The 18,859-nt window shown below is 35.1% G+C and overlaps 1 protein-coding gene across 1 annotated transcript in view; it reads right to left on the bottom strand.

Moving 5' to 3' along the window:
- Positions 1–212: 212 nt before the first annotated feature.
- The window catches only part of SLC17A6 (solute carrier family 17 member 6), a 31,640-nt gene continuing 12,993 nt past the window's right edge, over positions 213–18,859 (bottom strand). The window contains exons 4-12 of the mRNA XM_080640482.1: positions 16,841–16,955; positions 15,334–15,421; positions 14,694–14,780; positions 11,687–11,829; positions 6,903–7,052; positions 3,997–4,129; positions 3,497–3,607; positions 2,882–3,009; positions 213–2,183 (exon numbers count right to left, since the gene is read on the bottom strand). Coding sequence (XP_080496608.1) covers positions 1,848–2,183; positions 2,882–3,009; positions 3,497–3,607; positions 3,997–4,129; positions 6,903–7,052; positions 11,687–11,829; positions 14,694–14,780; positions 15,334–15,421; positions 16,841–16,955 — 1,291 coding nt within the window. The 3' untranslated portion in view covers positions 213–1,847. The remainder of the gene's footprint in view (positions 2,184–2,881; positions 3,010–3,496; positions 3,608–3,996; positions 4,130–6,902; positions 7,053–11,686; positions 11,830–14,693; positions 14,781–15,333; positions 15,422–16,840; positions 16,956–18,859) is intronic.

The following is an 18,859-nucleotide window of genomic DNA, read 5'->3' as shown; positions in this document are numbered from 1 at the left end:
ATACACAAGCTAAATGCACATTAAAGCTACAACCTAAATAAAATCAACCCAAATTAAAGTATTACTTTTTTACAAAAGGATAAATAGAGCATTTTATTAACACTTTTTTTTTGCAGCAACAAAATGATAGCCCACAGCTTTTCATTCAATACAACAAAAGCTGTGATTACAGTACACCACTTTGAGACACAAAGCAAAAGATATGGTTTGCATTTTTAAAACAGACTTTATGTTTTATATTTGCAGTAGCAGAGCCTCCAGTCACTAGCACAATACAATGAACAGATCAAATATCCAGAATAGACAGTTAAATACACCAATAATATTTTGAGTTGAATTGGGAAATGCATTATTATCATTTTAGAACATGAAAATGAGGTCTGATGTTATTTTATTAAAAAGAAAAAAAAATCATTCCAACCACCCAAAAAGCTACCACAAGCAAAATAAAGAGAATATACAGACAGGAAATTTTATGCATTGCACTTATTGCTTGGTACACAAATGTTGCAATTACTTTTGAGTTATATTAAGAAGTGACAAGCAAAATGCCTCTGCCCCCATCTAAAATTCTATGACTCTATGAAAGTAGAAATTGCTATCCCCTAACCCAACATTAGGTGTATGCTATTTTTTTGTGTGAAGATTGTTTATTATGTTTCTGTGTATGGATATGTATAAGATATACAGATATATATAGATATAATTTTAATATAATTTGTTGTCCTATATAAGACAAATATATTTTAAATGGGACTTTAAATAATAAAATTATCTACTTACAATCTCTCTATTAAATTTATCTTTTTATATTATATATAGCTCTGTGGCACAAGTTTTATATAGCATTTAATTATTAAGGAAGAAGAATATCTTAACCATTTTCTATTTCTTTTGTTGTTAATATTGCATTTTCAGGGCTCTATTTCCATAGTAAATTTATCATTAGATTCTTCATGGTGTGTGCATCTTTTTTTTCCTAATTCAAGTTACAACCTGTACAAAGTTGTAATAAAAATACATTGAAGTCTTTTTCTAATTTTTTTTGCAAAAAAGTTATGTGATATGCTACATGAAAAGTCTGATTTATTAAAATGTGAAGTGTTTTATACTGTCAGGTAATGAATGGAAGAACATGAAGCATACCCCACACTTCACAAGTTCTCTTTCACAGATATGTGTTTGTGGCCAGCATTTCATATAAACCACTGCAAGACATTCCTTTTGGTAACCAACAAAATAACCCACATTATGTAATAGTAATTATTTAGTATGCCTTGCTAGTTGCTAGCCCACAATGTTCTTCTCTAATTGAGAGATATTCCAACTTCATGATTTACACCCAATAAACGTTGTCAACATCTGCGGCAGCCGACATGACAGCATTACACTTTTTGGTGTGTTTTTTTAAAACACAACTTCTGCGTGAGATCTTGCAATACAGAGTAACAAATATATAAGTGCATTTGACATGATCAAGTAGCTTTGGCTTCCTAACTTTTGTAGGATGAAATGTGCCAACTGTTTTAGCTGTGCTTTATTAAATGGTGATAAGTTTTAGCTCATATAAATCCAATGAGTAACTACTTGTTTCTACAGTTTTTGATCAGTCAACCTTGAAAGCACAAATGCAAGAATAGATGACCTGAATGGAAAAGATGGAATTTCACAACTTCTACAGATTGCACTTGATGGTAACTTCATGAGTTTGTTTTCATTTCATTTTTTACAGCAAGACTTGCCTGGTTGATATGTTTACATGTTCACACCACATATTTTAAAAATGTTTGTGCAATCACAATTAAGTTAATCACAGACACTAAAAATAAATCCAGCAATTAGTTTTGTTATGAATACTCATCTCGGTCCTTATAGGTGTATGTGTCTTGTCCTTCTTCTTGTACAAATTCCTCTTTCTTTTCCCAGCCGTTGGGCCAACCTCCATTGGCCTGTGTTGTGGCACCATAAGACTTGGTGGTACCATAATTAATATAATTTTGAGTAATGTCCCCTGTTTCTTCATCAAGTTCATCTTCATGGATAAACCCACATTTTTCTTCACTGGTTTCCTCAGGGTCTGCCCAGGGTTGCTTCTCTCCTGAGGCAAATATTCCATAAAATATCACTCCACCATAGTGGACAAGAGCAGCAATCAGGAAGACATATTGCCACTCCTCGCGTGACTGCAGGGACAGAAGTGACCAGGTGAGAGCAAACTCCCCGTGTGTGAGACATCTTCCCTAAATGTTCCACTATCGCGCTTTCCATAAAATGCTAACCGCAGGGGAAACCCCTCTTCTTGATTATATGAAGCAAATCCTGTGACAGAAACTTTCTATAACACTGTAACTTTCATTACTTTAAAGATAATTTAAATCTAATGTTATGAAATAATTCCAAATATATCTGTGGTCGCCTAATTTTAATAATATTTATCATTGATTTGCTTAATATCCCTTTCTCACGCATTTATTTTCCTCTAGTAAACCATAATTTTGAAGTTCTACACATAAGGACAAGTAGCTGATAATTATATTCTTCCACTGATAACTGCAGGGGGGTCTGAATTGAGGTTTGTAAATAAAGCTCAGGAGATTTCTGCTTGCCTATTTTAATAAGCTGGAAGCAGAAGGTTTTATTTGTTAACTACATCAGAGGCATCAGAAATATTTCAAGGTGTTGAGAAGCATGTTGCTTATTGGTTGGGAAAGAGGGCTCACTCAGAGATCTTAGATATTTTCTTCTGAGCCTTAATCATCTCCCCTACTCAGAAGTGTGGAGAGTGGACCAGAAAAGAAATGCCAATGAGAATATATTAACCCTTTCCCCAACCATGAGAGAGAATCTTCTACAACTAATCATCTCTTTTGTTCCAACTTACCTTATTCTTTGTCATTGCACCCACAATGATAGGGCAAACCATTCCTGACAATGTGCCAACACCATTCGAAATGCCCATTAAGATGCTGGCATATCTTGGAGCAATATCCAGGTGGTTAACATTGAAACCTGAAATACATGTACAATCTTTAACTCAGAGAATCCCAAGCCTCTTAGAAATGCCTATAAAATATTCTCTACCATATTCACCACCCTCCTTAAAAGACACTAGGTACACAGCAGGTACTTAATAACTACTTTTTGCTAATCTAGCTCAGGGATATAATGAGAATAAAAGGAGGTATACTTTCTTATATTATGCTTAAAATGTGATGCTTACTCCACAGAAGGAGATATGTTCTCATAACCAAAAAATAAATAAATTAAATAAAAAGAGTAAGAAGGGGGAAAGTGGGTAGTAACAAGTCTAAGTAATGATTTCTAAATGTTTTATTATTTCTAATTTAATTTTTAGTGAAAATATGTTGAGTAAATATTCTCAAGTCAAAATATTTAAATAGGAAAGTAGAATATATGGAGATAGATGGATAGATCATCTTATTATCACCAGCCAAAATGAGATGTCACAAGTACAAATTTTAGAAATGTATGTTACCAGATATAGCAAATCCACTGAATCCCACTGCGAGTACCAGGAATGAGATAGCTACCCCTCTAGTGTGAGAATAGCCAACGACCAGGAGCAGGGTTGCTTCCATGCCAAAACCTTCAGAAACAAACACATGAAAACACTTCAGAAATTTGTGTAAATTTTTCCAATGAGCTAAAAATGCCCTTGCAAACCACTTCTGGCAGTCTATCTTAAAAATAATAATAACACTAACAATTTATACACAAAGACTCCTGAAACCTTCCTTGTGCTGAATAAAAATATCAAAACAACCTTCAGTTTCAATGGTGGCAAGGGTCAAGTTAGTTATACAGTTATTTAAAAGTAGGAGCTATGAAAATCTAAAGTAAGATAGGAAAATATTTATAAATGAACAATGAAGACACAAATGTAATGGCATATTTGATATAATTAGAAAAAGTTACTTATGCAGATTAGAACTTCATGAACTAAAAATATGTTTTTAACATCACATAGGTACTTACCACCACAATTCATGATCTTTCTTACTGTAGTAGTTGAAAGAATTTGCCTGCTTCTTAGAAAGTCTGCAATCTGCCCTCCAATCGGCACAATAATTGTCATTACTAAGTGTGGCACAGCAGACAGCATGCCAACCTGGTGACAAGAGGGGAAAAATATACACAATTGTAAGTAATGTGGGCAATTTAATGGTCTTCATTTTCTTGAACCTCATCATTAAACTCTTCATGGGCAAAGGCAGGAAGAATTCTGTCTCCAAATGACCACTTACTCATTCCTAGAATAAGTAATAACTTGAGAATAATGAGAAAAGCTAAGTAATTTTATTTGGATCCCTTTTTGTGTTCCGGAGGAGAATACTTTTCTTCTGTGCTATGAGTCAGTAAATTTTGAGTTTATGAATAAGCTACCTTGAATCTTATCATGGAGTGATTCACATTATGTATAAGGCACTATTCTCTAGAAATTATGGAAACAGGAAGTATAAATAAAATGCATTTTAATTATGTATTACCACATGTGGACTTAGTAAATTTTAAATAAAAACATATAAGGAGGTTTTTTACTATGTATACTTTGAAGGACAGTTCCTGACAAGTGCTGGATAAGTTTATTATTTGATGTAACTATGTCTTTCAAATTAGACTACTGAAGGTGTGAGATAAAGATTGTGTTTCATTTTCCAAGTTGTATAATGTAGCGCCATGACCAAAGACTTGGGTTGTTTGGACGATTAATTACAATGGTGAATGACTCTAAAATAGATTAAATGTCCAAGCTATTTAATTCTCTCTTTCACTTTGGATAGAAATGTTTTATATTATCATTATTATAGTTTATTGTAGAGTTTAGTTCCTGAATCATGTCAGCCTAGATCCAAAGCCCATGATCTATTTCCTCCATCACCTCCTTTACATGTTTTTCAGGGAAGTCAAGAGTCTTTTTTTGTTGTTGTTACCAGTATAATCAAAATCATCAAGCCAATCTGTGTGTGTAGAATTTATCTATAATTTTAAAATATAATAAGTGAATCAAATCAACCCATCTGGTTATTATATTTAGTTGTTGTAAAATACCATTGTTTTCACTCATGCATTTTCAGTTAATTTGGATCTCCAGGGCCAGAATACCATGCAGTTTCATTAACATCAGTTGGTTCCTTCACTCTCCCCGAGGAGACCTGACTTTATTAATAGCCTCTCAGTGTCATAGTTGGCCTAGATTATGAAAATGGACTCACACCTCCAGCAGCCTTTGTTGAGAAGTGTAACACCTCTCAGCGCTCCCAAAGGCTACTCTGCAGCGTTTGATCAGCTACAAGGAGAAGGGCCTTGTCTAAAGCAGCATTATTCTTCTCAATAATGGAGGAAACAGTTTCCTTAGAAACAGGGATTACAAAAGGGCTCTTAGAATAGCTACTCCTAACTCAGGTTTCCTTCACTTCCAGGCCTCAGATAATCTTTCAAGTAGAGGCATAATATGAATAGTGAGCCCAGCTGGACTTATGTAATGACATGAAGAGAAATGGCAAGTCCATTGCTAGCACAGACAAGTGTATTCAGGACAGCAAAGGGCTTGGCACAGAGATGGCATTCAACAAATACTTGCTAAATGCCTAAGTTAATATGTGGTTTACCTGAATTTGAATGGCACAGTAGAGGGAATTGAAACAGTCCAAGGATCTGGGCTTAAAGTTGATTCTGTCATTTATTACCAGCTTGGCTTCAGGCAATTTAAATATCATCCCTAGCTTCTGGTTCTACATCAGTTCAAGAGAAATGGTGATAGTTCCACCCTATTCAATCACACAATGTTGTTCATGAATATGAAAGGACCTTGGAAATTTCAAACCCTTATATAAATGTAAGGTAGTAGTATTATGTTCATTTTATCCTTATAGAAAACCTCAAAATTATTATATGATCATAGCTATGAATATATGCATAAATACAATATCATTTAGCATACTGTGCTGTAATTGGTAACTTCCTCCTTTTTTTGGGGGGGGGGTGTTCTACACCAACAAGCTATGAATCCTTGAGGACAGAAAACATATTCTTATTTCTGAATCTAACACAAAGGTTCACATATCATGTTCAACAAATGTTTGTCAAATGAATAAATTGGAGAAACATCATATAAGCATGTTTTCAGATATTTTTTGTTATCCTCAAAAATTTTAGCCAGATGAATTTCTGAGAGCATTGACAAAGAGTAGATTGGTAATAGCAATTCCACCTTAATGAAGTTCTTTTTCATTCACTGTTACATAGTCTCTGATATGATATTTAAAAGAAGTTATGTTTGCCCTGGCTGGCCAGTGTGGCTCAATTGGTTGGGAGTTATCCTGTGCACCTTAAGGTTGTGGTTTGATTCCCAGTTAGGGTACATGCCTGGGTTTCGGGCTCAACTCCCCCGCCCACCCCGCTCCCGCCCCCCTGCCCTGGGGTCTGTGCAGGAGGCAGCAGATGGATGTTTCGCTCTCATGTCTCTCTCTCTCTCTCTCTCTCTCTCTCTCTCTCTCTCTCTCTCTCTCTCTCTCTCCTTTCCCTCCCTCCATGCCTCTCTCTAAGCATGTCCTCTGGTGAGAATTAAAAAGAAGAAATTATGTTTAATTGCAGAAAGAAGGCAACACTGCTGCCCACCCCAACTGAGATGTAAGCTCCAAGTGGGCAGGGAGTAGGTCCCTTTTGTCTGTATTCCCTGCAAAAAAAAGAGAGCAGATTCTAGCAGATATTTGAAGGCAGTAGATAAACATCTTGCTTAGTCTTGTTCCCCAGAAGTTACTTATTAACCGAATATATAAATAACTCATGAAATTTAGAAGATAAAATCTTGGTAAAGAAACTTAATATTCACATAAATACAAAAAATATGCACTAGTTACACAGAGATAATTTTTACATACCTTGCTGATTTCAAATCCAAAGACTTCCTCAAAATATGCTGGCTGACTAATAAGCAATAAATAGAAAGTCCAGCTTCTACAGAAATTTGCGACAATTATTGCATAGACTGGCATAGATGTAAAAAATTTCCTCCATGGAGTCTTGAATTTCTGAAATCCCAAAAAGAGACCATTCTGACCATTTAAAATATATTCTAACTTACATAGGAATGATAGGGGCTTTGCATTTTTATGATATGTATGTTGGGGCATGAGTGGGAGGTAGACAAGAAGTAGTGAGTCATTAATTGCAACAGTCCAGTTAACCTTAGTTATATGAATAATCATTAGAAGAGAAAAAAATATTAGCCTCATATTTTGATTAAATTATTTCAGTGTTGGGGATATACAAGATTCCATATTTATATAAAACTAATTCCAAAAGCACAGATCTCAGTTTTTAAGATTTCTTTCTTTTTTGCAGTGATAAGATCATGCCTCAGCTAAAATTCACTTTGACCTTGCTGTTATCCAAACCAGTGACCTTGTTGGTATCCAAAATATTTTGACTAGAATATTGAAAATTCAATGTACTTAGTAAAATAAAAATGAGAAAAATTAAGAATGCAATAATCTAGACCCTATCTAAAGATGATGATACCACTACTTACCTATAAACACTCTTGCTAGTCAATGGATATCAGTATCAATTCTATGACACTGGGGTGCAAGGCTCTATAAAAGTCACATGATGTACATTTGGTTAAAACATTTAGCTTTAACCCAGCATACCATGTGCACATCATAACTACAGTCATGCATTGCATAACAACGTTTTGGTCAGTGGTTTACCACATATACTATGTGGTCTTATAAGATTATAATAGAGCTAAAAAAATTCCTATTGCCTAGTGACACCGGAGCCTGATACATTACTCTCATGTTTACAGAGATGCTGGTATAAACAAACCTACTGCACTGATAGTCATATAAAGGTGTAGCATATCCCTGGATGGGTGGCTCACTTGGTTGGAGCATCATCCTGTACACCAAAAGGTTACAGGTTCGATTTTCAATCAGGACACATACCCAGATTGCATGTTTGATCTCCTGTCAGGGCACATGTGATTTCTCTCTCTCCCTCCCTCCCTCAAAAGTCAATAAAAACCTCTTTAGGTAAGGATTAATAAGAAAAATGTAGTACATACAATTACAGTAGTAGACTATGCCATTTAGGTTTGTGTAAATGCACTCTATGATGTTCGCACAACTAAATCACCTAATACCATTTTTCTCAAAATGTATCCAGTCATTAACTAACACATGACTGTAGTTATTTATGATATTCAAGACATTCAAAATTAACAACCTAAATATGATTGGCTTTGCTTATAATACCCATTAAAAATTGCATCCAGAATACTTAAAGATTCTGTGTTTGCCCAAATGTACAAGTATCCTCCCCCAAGACTAATTTTTACACCATAGTCTCTCATATTTCCAAACACTTTTCAATTACTTTACTTTGAACACCAAAATACTGTTTGGTGAAGAATCAATAGACTAAAATAATTTTGTTTAATTCTAGCTTGGGATCCTTGACCTGACCAAATGAGTAAAAGAGGAGGCACTCATCAGTGGGATATAAAACTGAAAGCAACAAACAAGACAAACAAAAACTCCTGGACACAGACAAAAACTCCATATGGTGGTTACTATTGTCTGAGTCTATGAGGAAAGGAGGGTGAGGAGGGGTAGAGGGAATGGAGTGTATAATGACCAAAGGAGATTTGACTTTGGGTGGTAAGCAATGCAATATAGAATTGTACACTTGAAACCTGTATAATTTTATGTCATCCCAATACATTTAATAAAAATTTAAAAAAGAGGAGGCAAACATGCTTTTATACAGATTTAGTAATTATTTCTGGATGTAGAATCCCATCATTGCTTTATTGATTGTGATTCTAATGAATCCTTTTAAAGGTCACTTTAAAAGCAATATAGTAGAATGCTATACTGTGGTGATCACAAGTATAATATATAATATAAAAACAGAATCAAAACAACACAAAAGTCCATCCTCATAATATGTAATGAGTTCTATGGCTTTGGATAAAAAATGTTAAGTGTCAGCATTATAGATGGGTTCAAACAGTGCAGGGTTTTTGTTTTTGTTTTCTTCTCCTTCAAGTCAATATGTTCTGGAGAAATGGTTCCAGATGAATATACTTAGTCACTGATAATAAAAATGGCCGAATAAGGAATGTCTGCATTATAGATATTTGTATAAGAAATAAGTTTAGAATATTATTAGAAGTAAATAACTTTTTCTTGCTCGACTGGTGTTTCTTTTATTTACATCATGACCTGAAGGACTTTATTCTTCGGGTTGCAAAACACTTCATCAAACATAAGAGAAACGTATCTAATTTCATACCTTGAAACATGGTTGGGGCTGCAGGAGGGTTTATGGTATTCTGATAACATTCTACAGCTACACAGGTGTATTTAGTTTATTAAAATTTAGCAAGCTATTTGCTTATGATTTTGTTCATTTTTTCTGTATATATGTTATATTTAATTATTTTTAAGAGAGATTTAAGAAACATTATAGTCAGCTGCAATGTGTGTGATCTTTAATTGGATCCATACTCAAAATAAATAGCTATAAAAGACATATGAATATAGACTATCAGGGGTGGGCAAACTTTTTGACTCGAGGGCCACAATGGGTTCTTAAACTGGACCGGAGGGCTGGAACAAAAGCATGGATGGAGTGTTGTGTGAACTAATATAAATTCAAAGTAAAGGAGCGGAGGCGAGAGCAAGAGAACCCTCCGCTCTTTCGGCTCCGCGGGCCGGATAGAACAGCCGAACGGGCCGGATCCGGCCCGCGGGCCGTAGTTTGCCCACGGCTGGACTAGGTATTAGAATTTGCACCAGATATTAGAAATTTAAATATCTAGGTATTAAATAATGTTAGGAAATTATTTTTAATTGTGTTAGGTATGATACTAGTACCTAGATTCTGAAGGAGAATATTCTTGTTTTCTAGAGATACATGTGAGATATTCATGAATAAAGGTTTATGATAGCTCTTTTTACTTTGAAATTATTCAGCAAAAAAACTGAAATAAGTAAGATAAGATGTTAACAACTGTTGCAAGTATGCAGTGGGTATATGGCTGTTCTTGCATATTAAATTTGTTCACAATAAAAAAGTTCAAATAAAATATATGTTCTGTCACCAGCTGATCTCATTTTGAATAATTTACCTTGAAGCTAAAGTATAAAATATCAATAAGTTATAAAAATTTATGTTTAGAAAAGCAGTAAGTTATAGAAAATGGGAATTTTGAGATTATGCTCTTTTATGAATCTGGCTGTTCTTTTGGAGGTTATTTCAGAAAAATTTAGGCCTGATCTAGACACACAGTATCTCAAGAACCGGTAAATAAAAGAAGCACATTTAACTAATGAAGACACAGGCTGATCAGGTTGTTTTGGGCAGAAATTGAACCTAAATTCTGAACTCATTTCAGATCAACCTACTTTTAGCTTCTGCTCACAGCAACTGTGGCTGGTGGGCACCAGAGCACACTGCCAACACCCACCCCACCCCCACATAACCTCCTATCTTCTGAGTAGCCACCACCAGAAAGAAATTATCAATTCATTTACGGAAGGAAACAGGAAGGGGAAAGTTTTAAATGCCAGTCTATTCAGCTCATGGAACAGCTATAAGGTAAGGATTATTTTTAAGTACTGAAGTTTAACTTCTGGATAATATCCAACATGGAATTTTTCTTATTCATTGAAGGTCAAGATGCATGTCCTTAGTAACAATGGGCGACCGACCTTTTACCTAGAATGAGATGTCAAAGACAGGCCTTCTCTAACAAATGAAGTAGAGAAGCAGAGCTGGAATAATATACAATTTGAATGTAGGGAGGAGAAACATAATGTGTAAGGGGCATTGGTTCCTCAGCCAGTGAATGTTACCTCCCCACTCAGCATAAGGAAGTTGAGTTACTGATTAAATGCTGAATTACTAAACCTGTCTAAATACATGACTTTTAGTTTACTAGATCATAGTATCATATGGCTACTACTACTTACTATTTATGAATTATTAATGTCACATGTACTAAAATAGTTGCATTATTGACATACAACTTCATTTCACTCTCTATAGGCAGATCCTGTCCAAGAAGCCAAATCATAATCAGGAAAAGAGCTTTACAACATTATCTATATAATGATCTCCACAACAATGATCCTGAAAATGGATTATATCAAAAAAGGATTATGTTAAGAATATTTTCACATCAGCTATCTGTTATCAGCATTCTAATGCTTTATGATTTACTAAACCACATGTAATATAAATCATATGTATGAAACCTACATTTAGACTATTTAATGAACAAAAAAATCGCCTTTTCCATGACTATATTAGGTGATTCCATGACTATATTTGGCATTTCCTACAATCTAAAATTAACTATTGGTTGAATTTGTTTAAATTATGGACCATATTGAGCTGTTTTTAAAAACTCACTTAGGTTTATAGTCATAGCTATAACACAGGGCAAATTTGAAAATACTTAACAAAGATAAAGAAAAAAAATTATAGCAATAATTCCCAAGTATATCAGGGAATATGGATGGAGTAAAGAAAATACTCATGATTGATACCAAATTAGTTTTGTTGAATAGGGACTCATAAAATAATTTGGTTGGTTGAAGGGAGATGAGATGGAGAATAGGAATAGAAATATACACCATAATAAAATTCTTACTTCCATTGCACCTAAAAGATTTGCACTCTCTCCAATGCTTTCTTCTATGTACCTACGTTCTTCATCTGTAATAGTAGGATGCTTTGCAGGACTCTCATAAGACACCAAAAGCCAAAACATGTACCAGACCATCCCAAAACTTCCTGCAAGCAAGAGTTCAAAAGGAGCAAGTCAAAGAAAACCATTATAAATACTTCCATTTAACAGTCATTTGCTGAAATAACACTATAAAAAAAAAATCTCACGCCAATCATATTCTACAGAATGTGAATTCAAGTTCATGTTTCTACAACGGACTTTAGTCACCTCCTCTTGTCTTTTGCCACCAGACTTCAATCTTCCTGAAGGGTGGTGGTCCTGGATTTACCTCTTTGTCTCTTTAAATAATGCTGATACACAAGAAACTCACAGCCAATAATTATTGAAGGGTGTGGTCTGGAACACATTCACCCATCCAACAAATATTTATTGAGAAGTTACTTTTCCAGGCACTCTGTTAAGGGACAGAAATATGAGGAACAAGACAAAATCCCTGTCCTCAAAGAATTCTGTGAGGTTAATCCTTTTGTTATTGGCCTGTCTTGAATATACAAGAGTGGTCTGCATTTCCAGAGAAAAGAAATGCTCCTTTACCTCTTCTGATAACATTTCCAGATCTAGAAAATAGACTATTAAATAAAATACAGAAAATTATTTCAGCCTTGAGTGGCTATTGTACATTTAAAAATGGGCTTCTGTAATTAATATAGGAACATTTCCCACTTTATGTGACTGAATACCATATTATTTGCAGGGTATGCTATTGTCTGTTGATCATTTTCTGGGGGCAGATGGAAGTTATAAATTTCAGTACAATAAACTGTTTGCAAATTCTTTTCATCCCCTTCTTTATTTATCTCTTTCACCATTAAACAAGCCCTTATTTTGTGATATAAATGTGGACACATTAACAATACAAAGAATTTCAAGTGATTTATTCTTGTTTCCCAGCAGCTGGCCATTTCATTCTTGCCTCAGGTTGTTCTTTTTCCCTTGGGTAACAATCCCTGATCCCCATATACCTTTTTTTTTTTCTTGCTCAGTCTCTCAGTGTCCCTTAATACCATAGTTTCTGATGTGCCAAGCTTCTTTCAATTACTAAACATGACAGTGAAAATCCGATATAGTGTACTGGTTATGGAATATGGCTCTCCCAGATTCAAATCCTCACTGTGTCACTCATTAGCTACATAATCTGATCAGGAACTGAATCTCTCTAAACCTCCACTGTAAAATGAGATAATAATTCATTTTTTATGAGATTGTAGCAAAGAAAAGTTAAGGCAGATAATGCACAAAGCCACTAGCACAGTGGAGGGCTGAAAATAAGAATTCAATAAGTGGGAGCTCTTGTGATTTAGAAATAATTACCATTACTCCTCTCTGAATGCATCTGAAGTGCCAGATATGCAGCTAATTGCTTTTTACTGGATGGAGCAAAAGAAGCTTTACAGTTGTAATTACCTGAAACATAGTTTATCCTGGTATTGTTATTTATTAATGGGTGTATTATTTTCCATAAGAACAACTGTAAATCTACTTTTGCCCCACCCTGTATGCATTATCTTTTTAAACCTTAGTCACTATACAAGTCTTATCTTACTGAGTTTTAAAATATCAATATTAAATGCGTGACTCAAAGACCCAAATTTTTTTGTTATACACAGCAACTGAGCAGGAATTATGATAGGATATTTTCAGATTACCTAATATTTAAACTTTGAACCATTCAAGGATAAACATAAAATAAGTTATAACTTGAAATAACGTGACTGATTTTCATACATGCTTTGTGGAAATTAGTCTCCTTACTTTAAAGCCACACCGTGTTTTCAATCAAGTAATGGACTAGGTACACGTCAGAGGATTTAATGGATGGCCCTCCCAACTTGTACTCTATACTCTAAAAATAAATTCTTAAAACTTCTTTGAATTATGAACTCTTAAAAATCTAATGAAAGATATAGATTAAAATCTGATAAAATGATCTCCCCAGGAAAAAAACAATGTACAAATGCATGCATGGCTTGTAATTTAGGGCATTCATAAATGCAAAAGCCATCCAGGGCTTTTGAGATAGACTAAGAGCCCTTCCTATAAAGTATATTTAATAACACTCTACAAACATAAGGGTTTGCTCTGATGAGAACATTTCAAAATGGAAATGCATCGCAACAAATTTGGAAACAGACAGATAACTATTCTGCTCAACCACATGGCTTCATTAATCTTTCAGGTTCTCATGCTCATGCTCAGAGATGGTATTAATCAGTGATAATATCAGTTGGAATCCAGCTTTCTTATGTTTTTCCTTTCCTCATTATTATAAAAGTGTCTCTCAAAGAGAGACCTTAGGGGGACTTTCATTGATAAGTTTTCAGCTTCTCGTTACAAAGTAAACAGAAAGGGAGTTTGAATTTAGGGTTTCTTGTCATACTTTTTATTTCCATTTGGGGGCCTAATCTCTTTTAATGCAAAAGAAATGAGGACTCAAATGTGCTACTGCTACAAGGGACTGCCAATATTTCTTCACAGAATTGAATTGTTTCATTAGCATTACTATCGCCATCCAGCTCTCTAACCCTATTCAGTCTTGAGGAGGCACGATCAGAGAAATGACCAAGGAAACAGTAGTAAGAAAGAGAAGTGGGGGCTTCCTAGCTCTTTCCTCTTATTCAGCTTTGACTCAAGAGCTAACTTAATTTTATTATTCATAATCAAGGGCAATATACATCATACATCACAAAGGTTCCATCAGCAATGTGTTTGCTTTTTAAATCAATAAATAACAATGTAGGAAAAATCATAGAGGTAGAACATTTTCCTTGATCTTCTCAGAATATAAGGAAAGAACTTTTAATAGAGGAAAAATAAGTAAGTAAACACAGAAGTTACATTTAGTGACCTATCTCATTGTTCTAGCTTATGCAGATTTCTTTGAACTCTAGTGTAAAGAAATGTAACATACCATAGACGTAGAATACTGAAGACCAGCCCGTATACTGTACAAGAATGCCAGCTAAAGGCATTGCAATCACAGCTCCAGCGTAGGAACCTAAAGTAGAAGGGAAAATAGAAAAAAGGTAAATGAAATCAATAAAAATTTTTGACTTTATTTCATGTTCCTTGATTCACTCACACAAATATCCACTTGTACACTTGAGTACATGCACACTCACACTCATACACTTCCAAGCACAAATATACGCCTACATATTTAGCCAAGAATACAAGACTACACAAGTAGATATAACTTGCCCAAGACACAACAAAGATTTAAAAATAATAAGACTACAATAAAAATTAAGACTATAATAAAAATAATTCATAAACAAACTTGAAAACCTAGATGATGTGGATGAACAACAACAACAAAGCCCTCCTCCAAATAAAAACAAAACAAAACAAAAAAAAACCACACACACAACAAAGCACAAGAAGAAATGCAGGAGACCAATAAGAATTAAAGAAATTGAAATGTGGTCCCAAACCTTTCCTCATGTACACACACAGGCACTCCCCCACTGGTTTTTCAGGCACCCTTTACTAATTTAAAAATCTTATTCAAACACTTCCTAAACCTTCACCCATTGGCGCATAGTATTTACCACAAAAGGAGGTGGTTGCCAATCTACTTCTCTCTAGAGGAGGGGCCCATTTGCTCCATATTCCATGACAGGCTGGGTAGGTGACACCCTGTGAGGGAGGAAGATATATATCACCATTTAGGATCCAGGGTCATTGGGAAATAGGCACATTCCCCTCTCTGACGCAGTTTCCTTAGAATGGGCACAAGGGAAAGTTGCTATTTGTGAGACTTTGCTGATTCGCTGAAATTCCATTTTAAAACTTTCAGCCCAGACCAGGTAAGGCATGGCCTCTTTTTAGCGACCTGTTCAAATTCTCCCCACCCTTCAAGTCTGACTTCTACCTCAATTTTCTTCTGATCAAGGCAAAATGAGAGATCTTACACTATTCAGTTCATATGTAATTCTGAACAGTTTGGAAGACCGTTCTGTGAGGCATTAAACTCAGTGATTCTTAATATAAGGAATCCAAACAAAGGAAGCTAAAGCTAGATCCTTGAAGTTCACACTTCCTGAAAGTAGTGTCTAGAACTTAAGACCCTTAAAGCATAGTCAGCCCTCTGCAGCCACAAATTCTACATATGCAGATGCAACGAATCTCAGCTTGAAATTTTTAGGGGAAAACATGCTACATTTGTTGCTGATATGTACTATGTAGTTGGGCCTACCATGGTTGTGTCTGTACCAAAAATGTATACACTTGTTTTTCTTGTTATTATTCCCTAAACAATAGAGTATAACAACTATTTACATAGTATTTACATTGTATTAGATACTATATTTAATTTAGAGATGGTATAAAATACAAAGGAGGTCTGTGAACATGTTATACCCAAAGACTACACCATTTTAAAGGACTTGCTCATCCATGAAATTTGGTATCCAAACGAGGGTCCTGGAATGACTATAATTCTCCTTTTTCTATTATTTTGATCCTATTAATCTTTCCTTGTTTTTGGAGAGAGGAGATTGTTCTCAGTGCCTTCATACTTATCAGACTTATCTATTCCCACCATACTCCATAGAAAGAGAAGGGGCAACAGGTAGGCCAGCCTCAAGTTTTTAAATGCAATTCTTTCAAAGACAGTAAGCTGATGGAGCAAAAATCAGTCACTAGAGTTACATGCCCAAAGAATATATTCAATAAAATGCATTAGTGAAAACTCAAATAATGATTCAAAACCAATTGAGAGACTTGGTATAAAAATCCCCAAAATTCAGTGTTATGGTCAGCAAAGAATACACTCAAGAATTTTTATTCCAGCATATTTAAAAAATGCCTGTTTTTTTTAAAGTGAATCACTAAACATTTCTTTAATACCACTCAATTCTAGAGAAGGGGAAGTAAGCAGTCACAGTTGTAATTTATCATCATTTAAAGACAAAATATCTGATTGCCTAACTTTGTAATTTTTTACATGATATAGACACAACCAACTAAGACATATTTATTTGTAGATCAAGACAAAGATTGCTGGTTCTTAATAACATGGCAACCTTAGCATGCTGTCATCCTGCAGTTGCATACCTCAACAAGTCCCTGCAATATCCTAACAAAGATGACACATCCATAATGCACTCTGGCTGCTGATGGAATTAGCATATTCAGAGTAGAGGTGAGAAGTATGGCAGCTCCAAAAACCCTGAAACACAGAAGGAGTTAATAGATCTAAATTTCTCTGGTTAAGTTACTCACAAACAATTTTAAAGTAGAATGTTTTTTCTCAAAGAATAAAGTACATTCTGGACTTGGTTGGCTCGAGCCATTGCAAACAGATTTGCGGACTAACTCGAAATGCTAGAAATACAAGCAATAAAAGAAGGATCTAATAAAACTGGTTATACTTACTTGTATTTATTGTCTTTGCAGATGTACGTACAAATTGCAAATATTTAACGAATCAGTGCATATGTTTTTGGTCTGTATCTCCATCTACAACGGAAGCTGCTTAAGGGGTAGAGTGTGTTTTCAGATACACTGTTATATCCCCAATAATATCTGCCAGGCATATAGCAGATACTCACTGAAGAGCTATTAAAAAAATAATAAATGCCTAAATGGAGCTGTGCCTTACATTATACAAGTATTTTTAACATCCTTAAATCAGTATATTCATAAAATTTTATGAATGATATCATATTGTAAATGCCCCAAGAGATCACATGATCAGATCCCACAGCACGTTTTTGTTTTTTGCTTTTTAAAATATTTTTATTGATTTCAGAGCTGAAGGGAGAGGGAGAGAGAAATAGAAACATCAATGATGAGAGAGAATCATTGACTGGCTCCCTCCTGCATGCCCCCTACTGGGGATTGATCCTGCAACCCGGGCATGTGCCCTTGACCAGAATTGAACCCAGGACCCTTCAGTCCTCAGGCCTATGCTCTATCCACTGAGCCAAACTGGCTAGGGCAGCACATGTTTTTATAATCGAAATAACTCTATTTCTTAATATATATGTCTCTATTTTCTCAGTTTTGTTTTGTTTTGTTGCATGTGGATAGGTGGGGAGATGATGTTTGAGTAGCATCTCTAGATGCATACATATACATTACAATTCAAGAAAAAAATGCTGAAAATAGGATGCTCGGCCTTTTAGCCATCTACAAATAAAAAGTCCATTTTATCACTTAAAACATTTTTAATGTTCATACTAAGGCAAGAAAAACATCCCCCAACTGAGTGATTTTAGAAATATCCTCTTGCATGGAAGGTTTGTGACATATTATCTCTAATGGGCTTCGCTATGTGTTCTATGCAAGTTTTCTTAAGTCACACATTGAGCCCTTTACTAGTACTCAGTCAAAATTGGTTGCCTCAGAGAACCTCAGATTCGTCCAGAGGCACGTTGAAATGTAACTGTGGAAGGCTTGAGCTTCTGTAAGGAGCTTTGATCGTTATTCATCGGCTACTGAGATTTGAATAATGACTTTACGAAGGGTTGAAGAAGATAAGCTCCATTTCCATGAATCATAGACTAGACCTAGCCAAATACTTTCGTTTACTTGATGCAGCCTCAGAGGTTTCTCTCCAGCGAGGTAAAGGGTGACTCAGGAGGGGAAAGTCCTGTTCCCTTTCCCTCTGTTCTGTCCACTGAATAGGTATCTTTGTGTTTGTGTCAAAACGTAATTTATTTCCTAACTGTTTGACACCAGATAGAAACTCTCTATTCCTAGGAATAACTCTTCCCATGAAAATGCCACACACCCAGTGACGTTAAACTTCTGCCAAATATGGATTTATTTTTCAGAAAATAAATGCAAAAATCCCAGAACCTGTCTTGTAAAATAAGAATCTAAAATTATTATAATGATTGCTTTTAAAAGTATTTTAATCCTTATTTATTCCTTTTGAATGAAAAAGATTATCACCTCTCTTAAGTCTACAATCTAAATGTTCTTGTGTGCCATCCCCAGAACACCTTGGGTCCTTTAAGGCTGCGAGGAAGTAGGAGGGAGTCTATGGGGCACGTTTGCTGGACCTGGTGTTAAACGGTGCGTGTTCCCAAAGGCCAGTGAGGCAAACATATCTTCCCACTTTCCTAG

Source organism: Plecotus auritus (genome assembly GCF_963455305.1).
Source record: "Plecotus auritus genome assembly, chromosome: 9".
Classification (NCBI taxonomy): Eukaryota; Metazoa; Chordata; class Mammalia; order Chiroptera; family Vespertilionidae; genus Plecotus; species Plecotus auritus.
The sequence above is the reverse complement of the archived record's forward strand: the minus strand, read 5'-3'. Positions and strand labels throughout refer to the sequence as shown.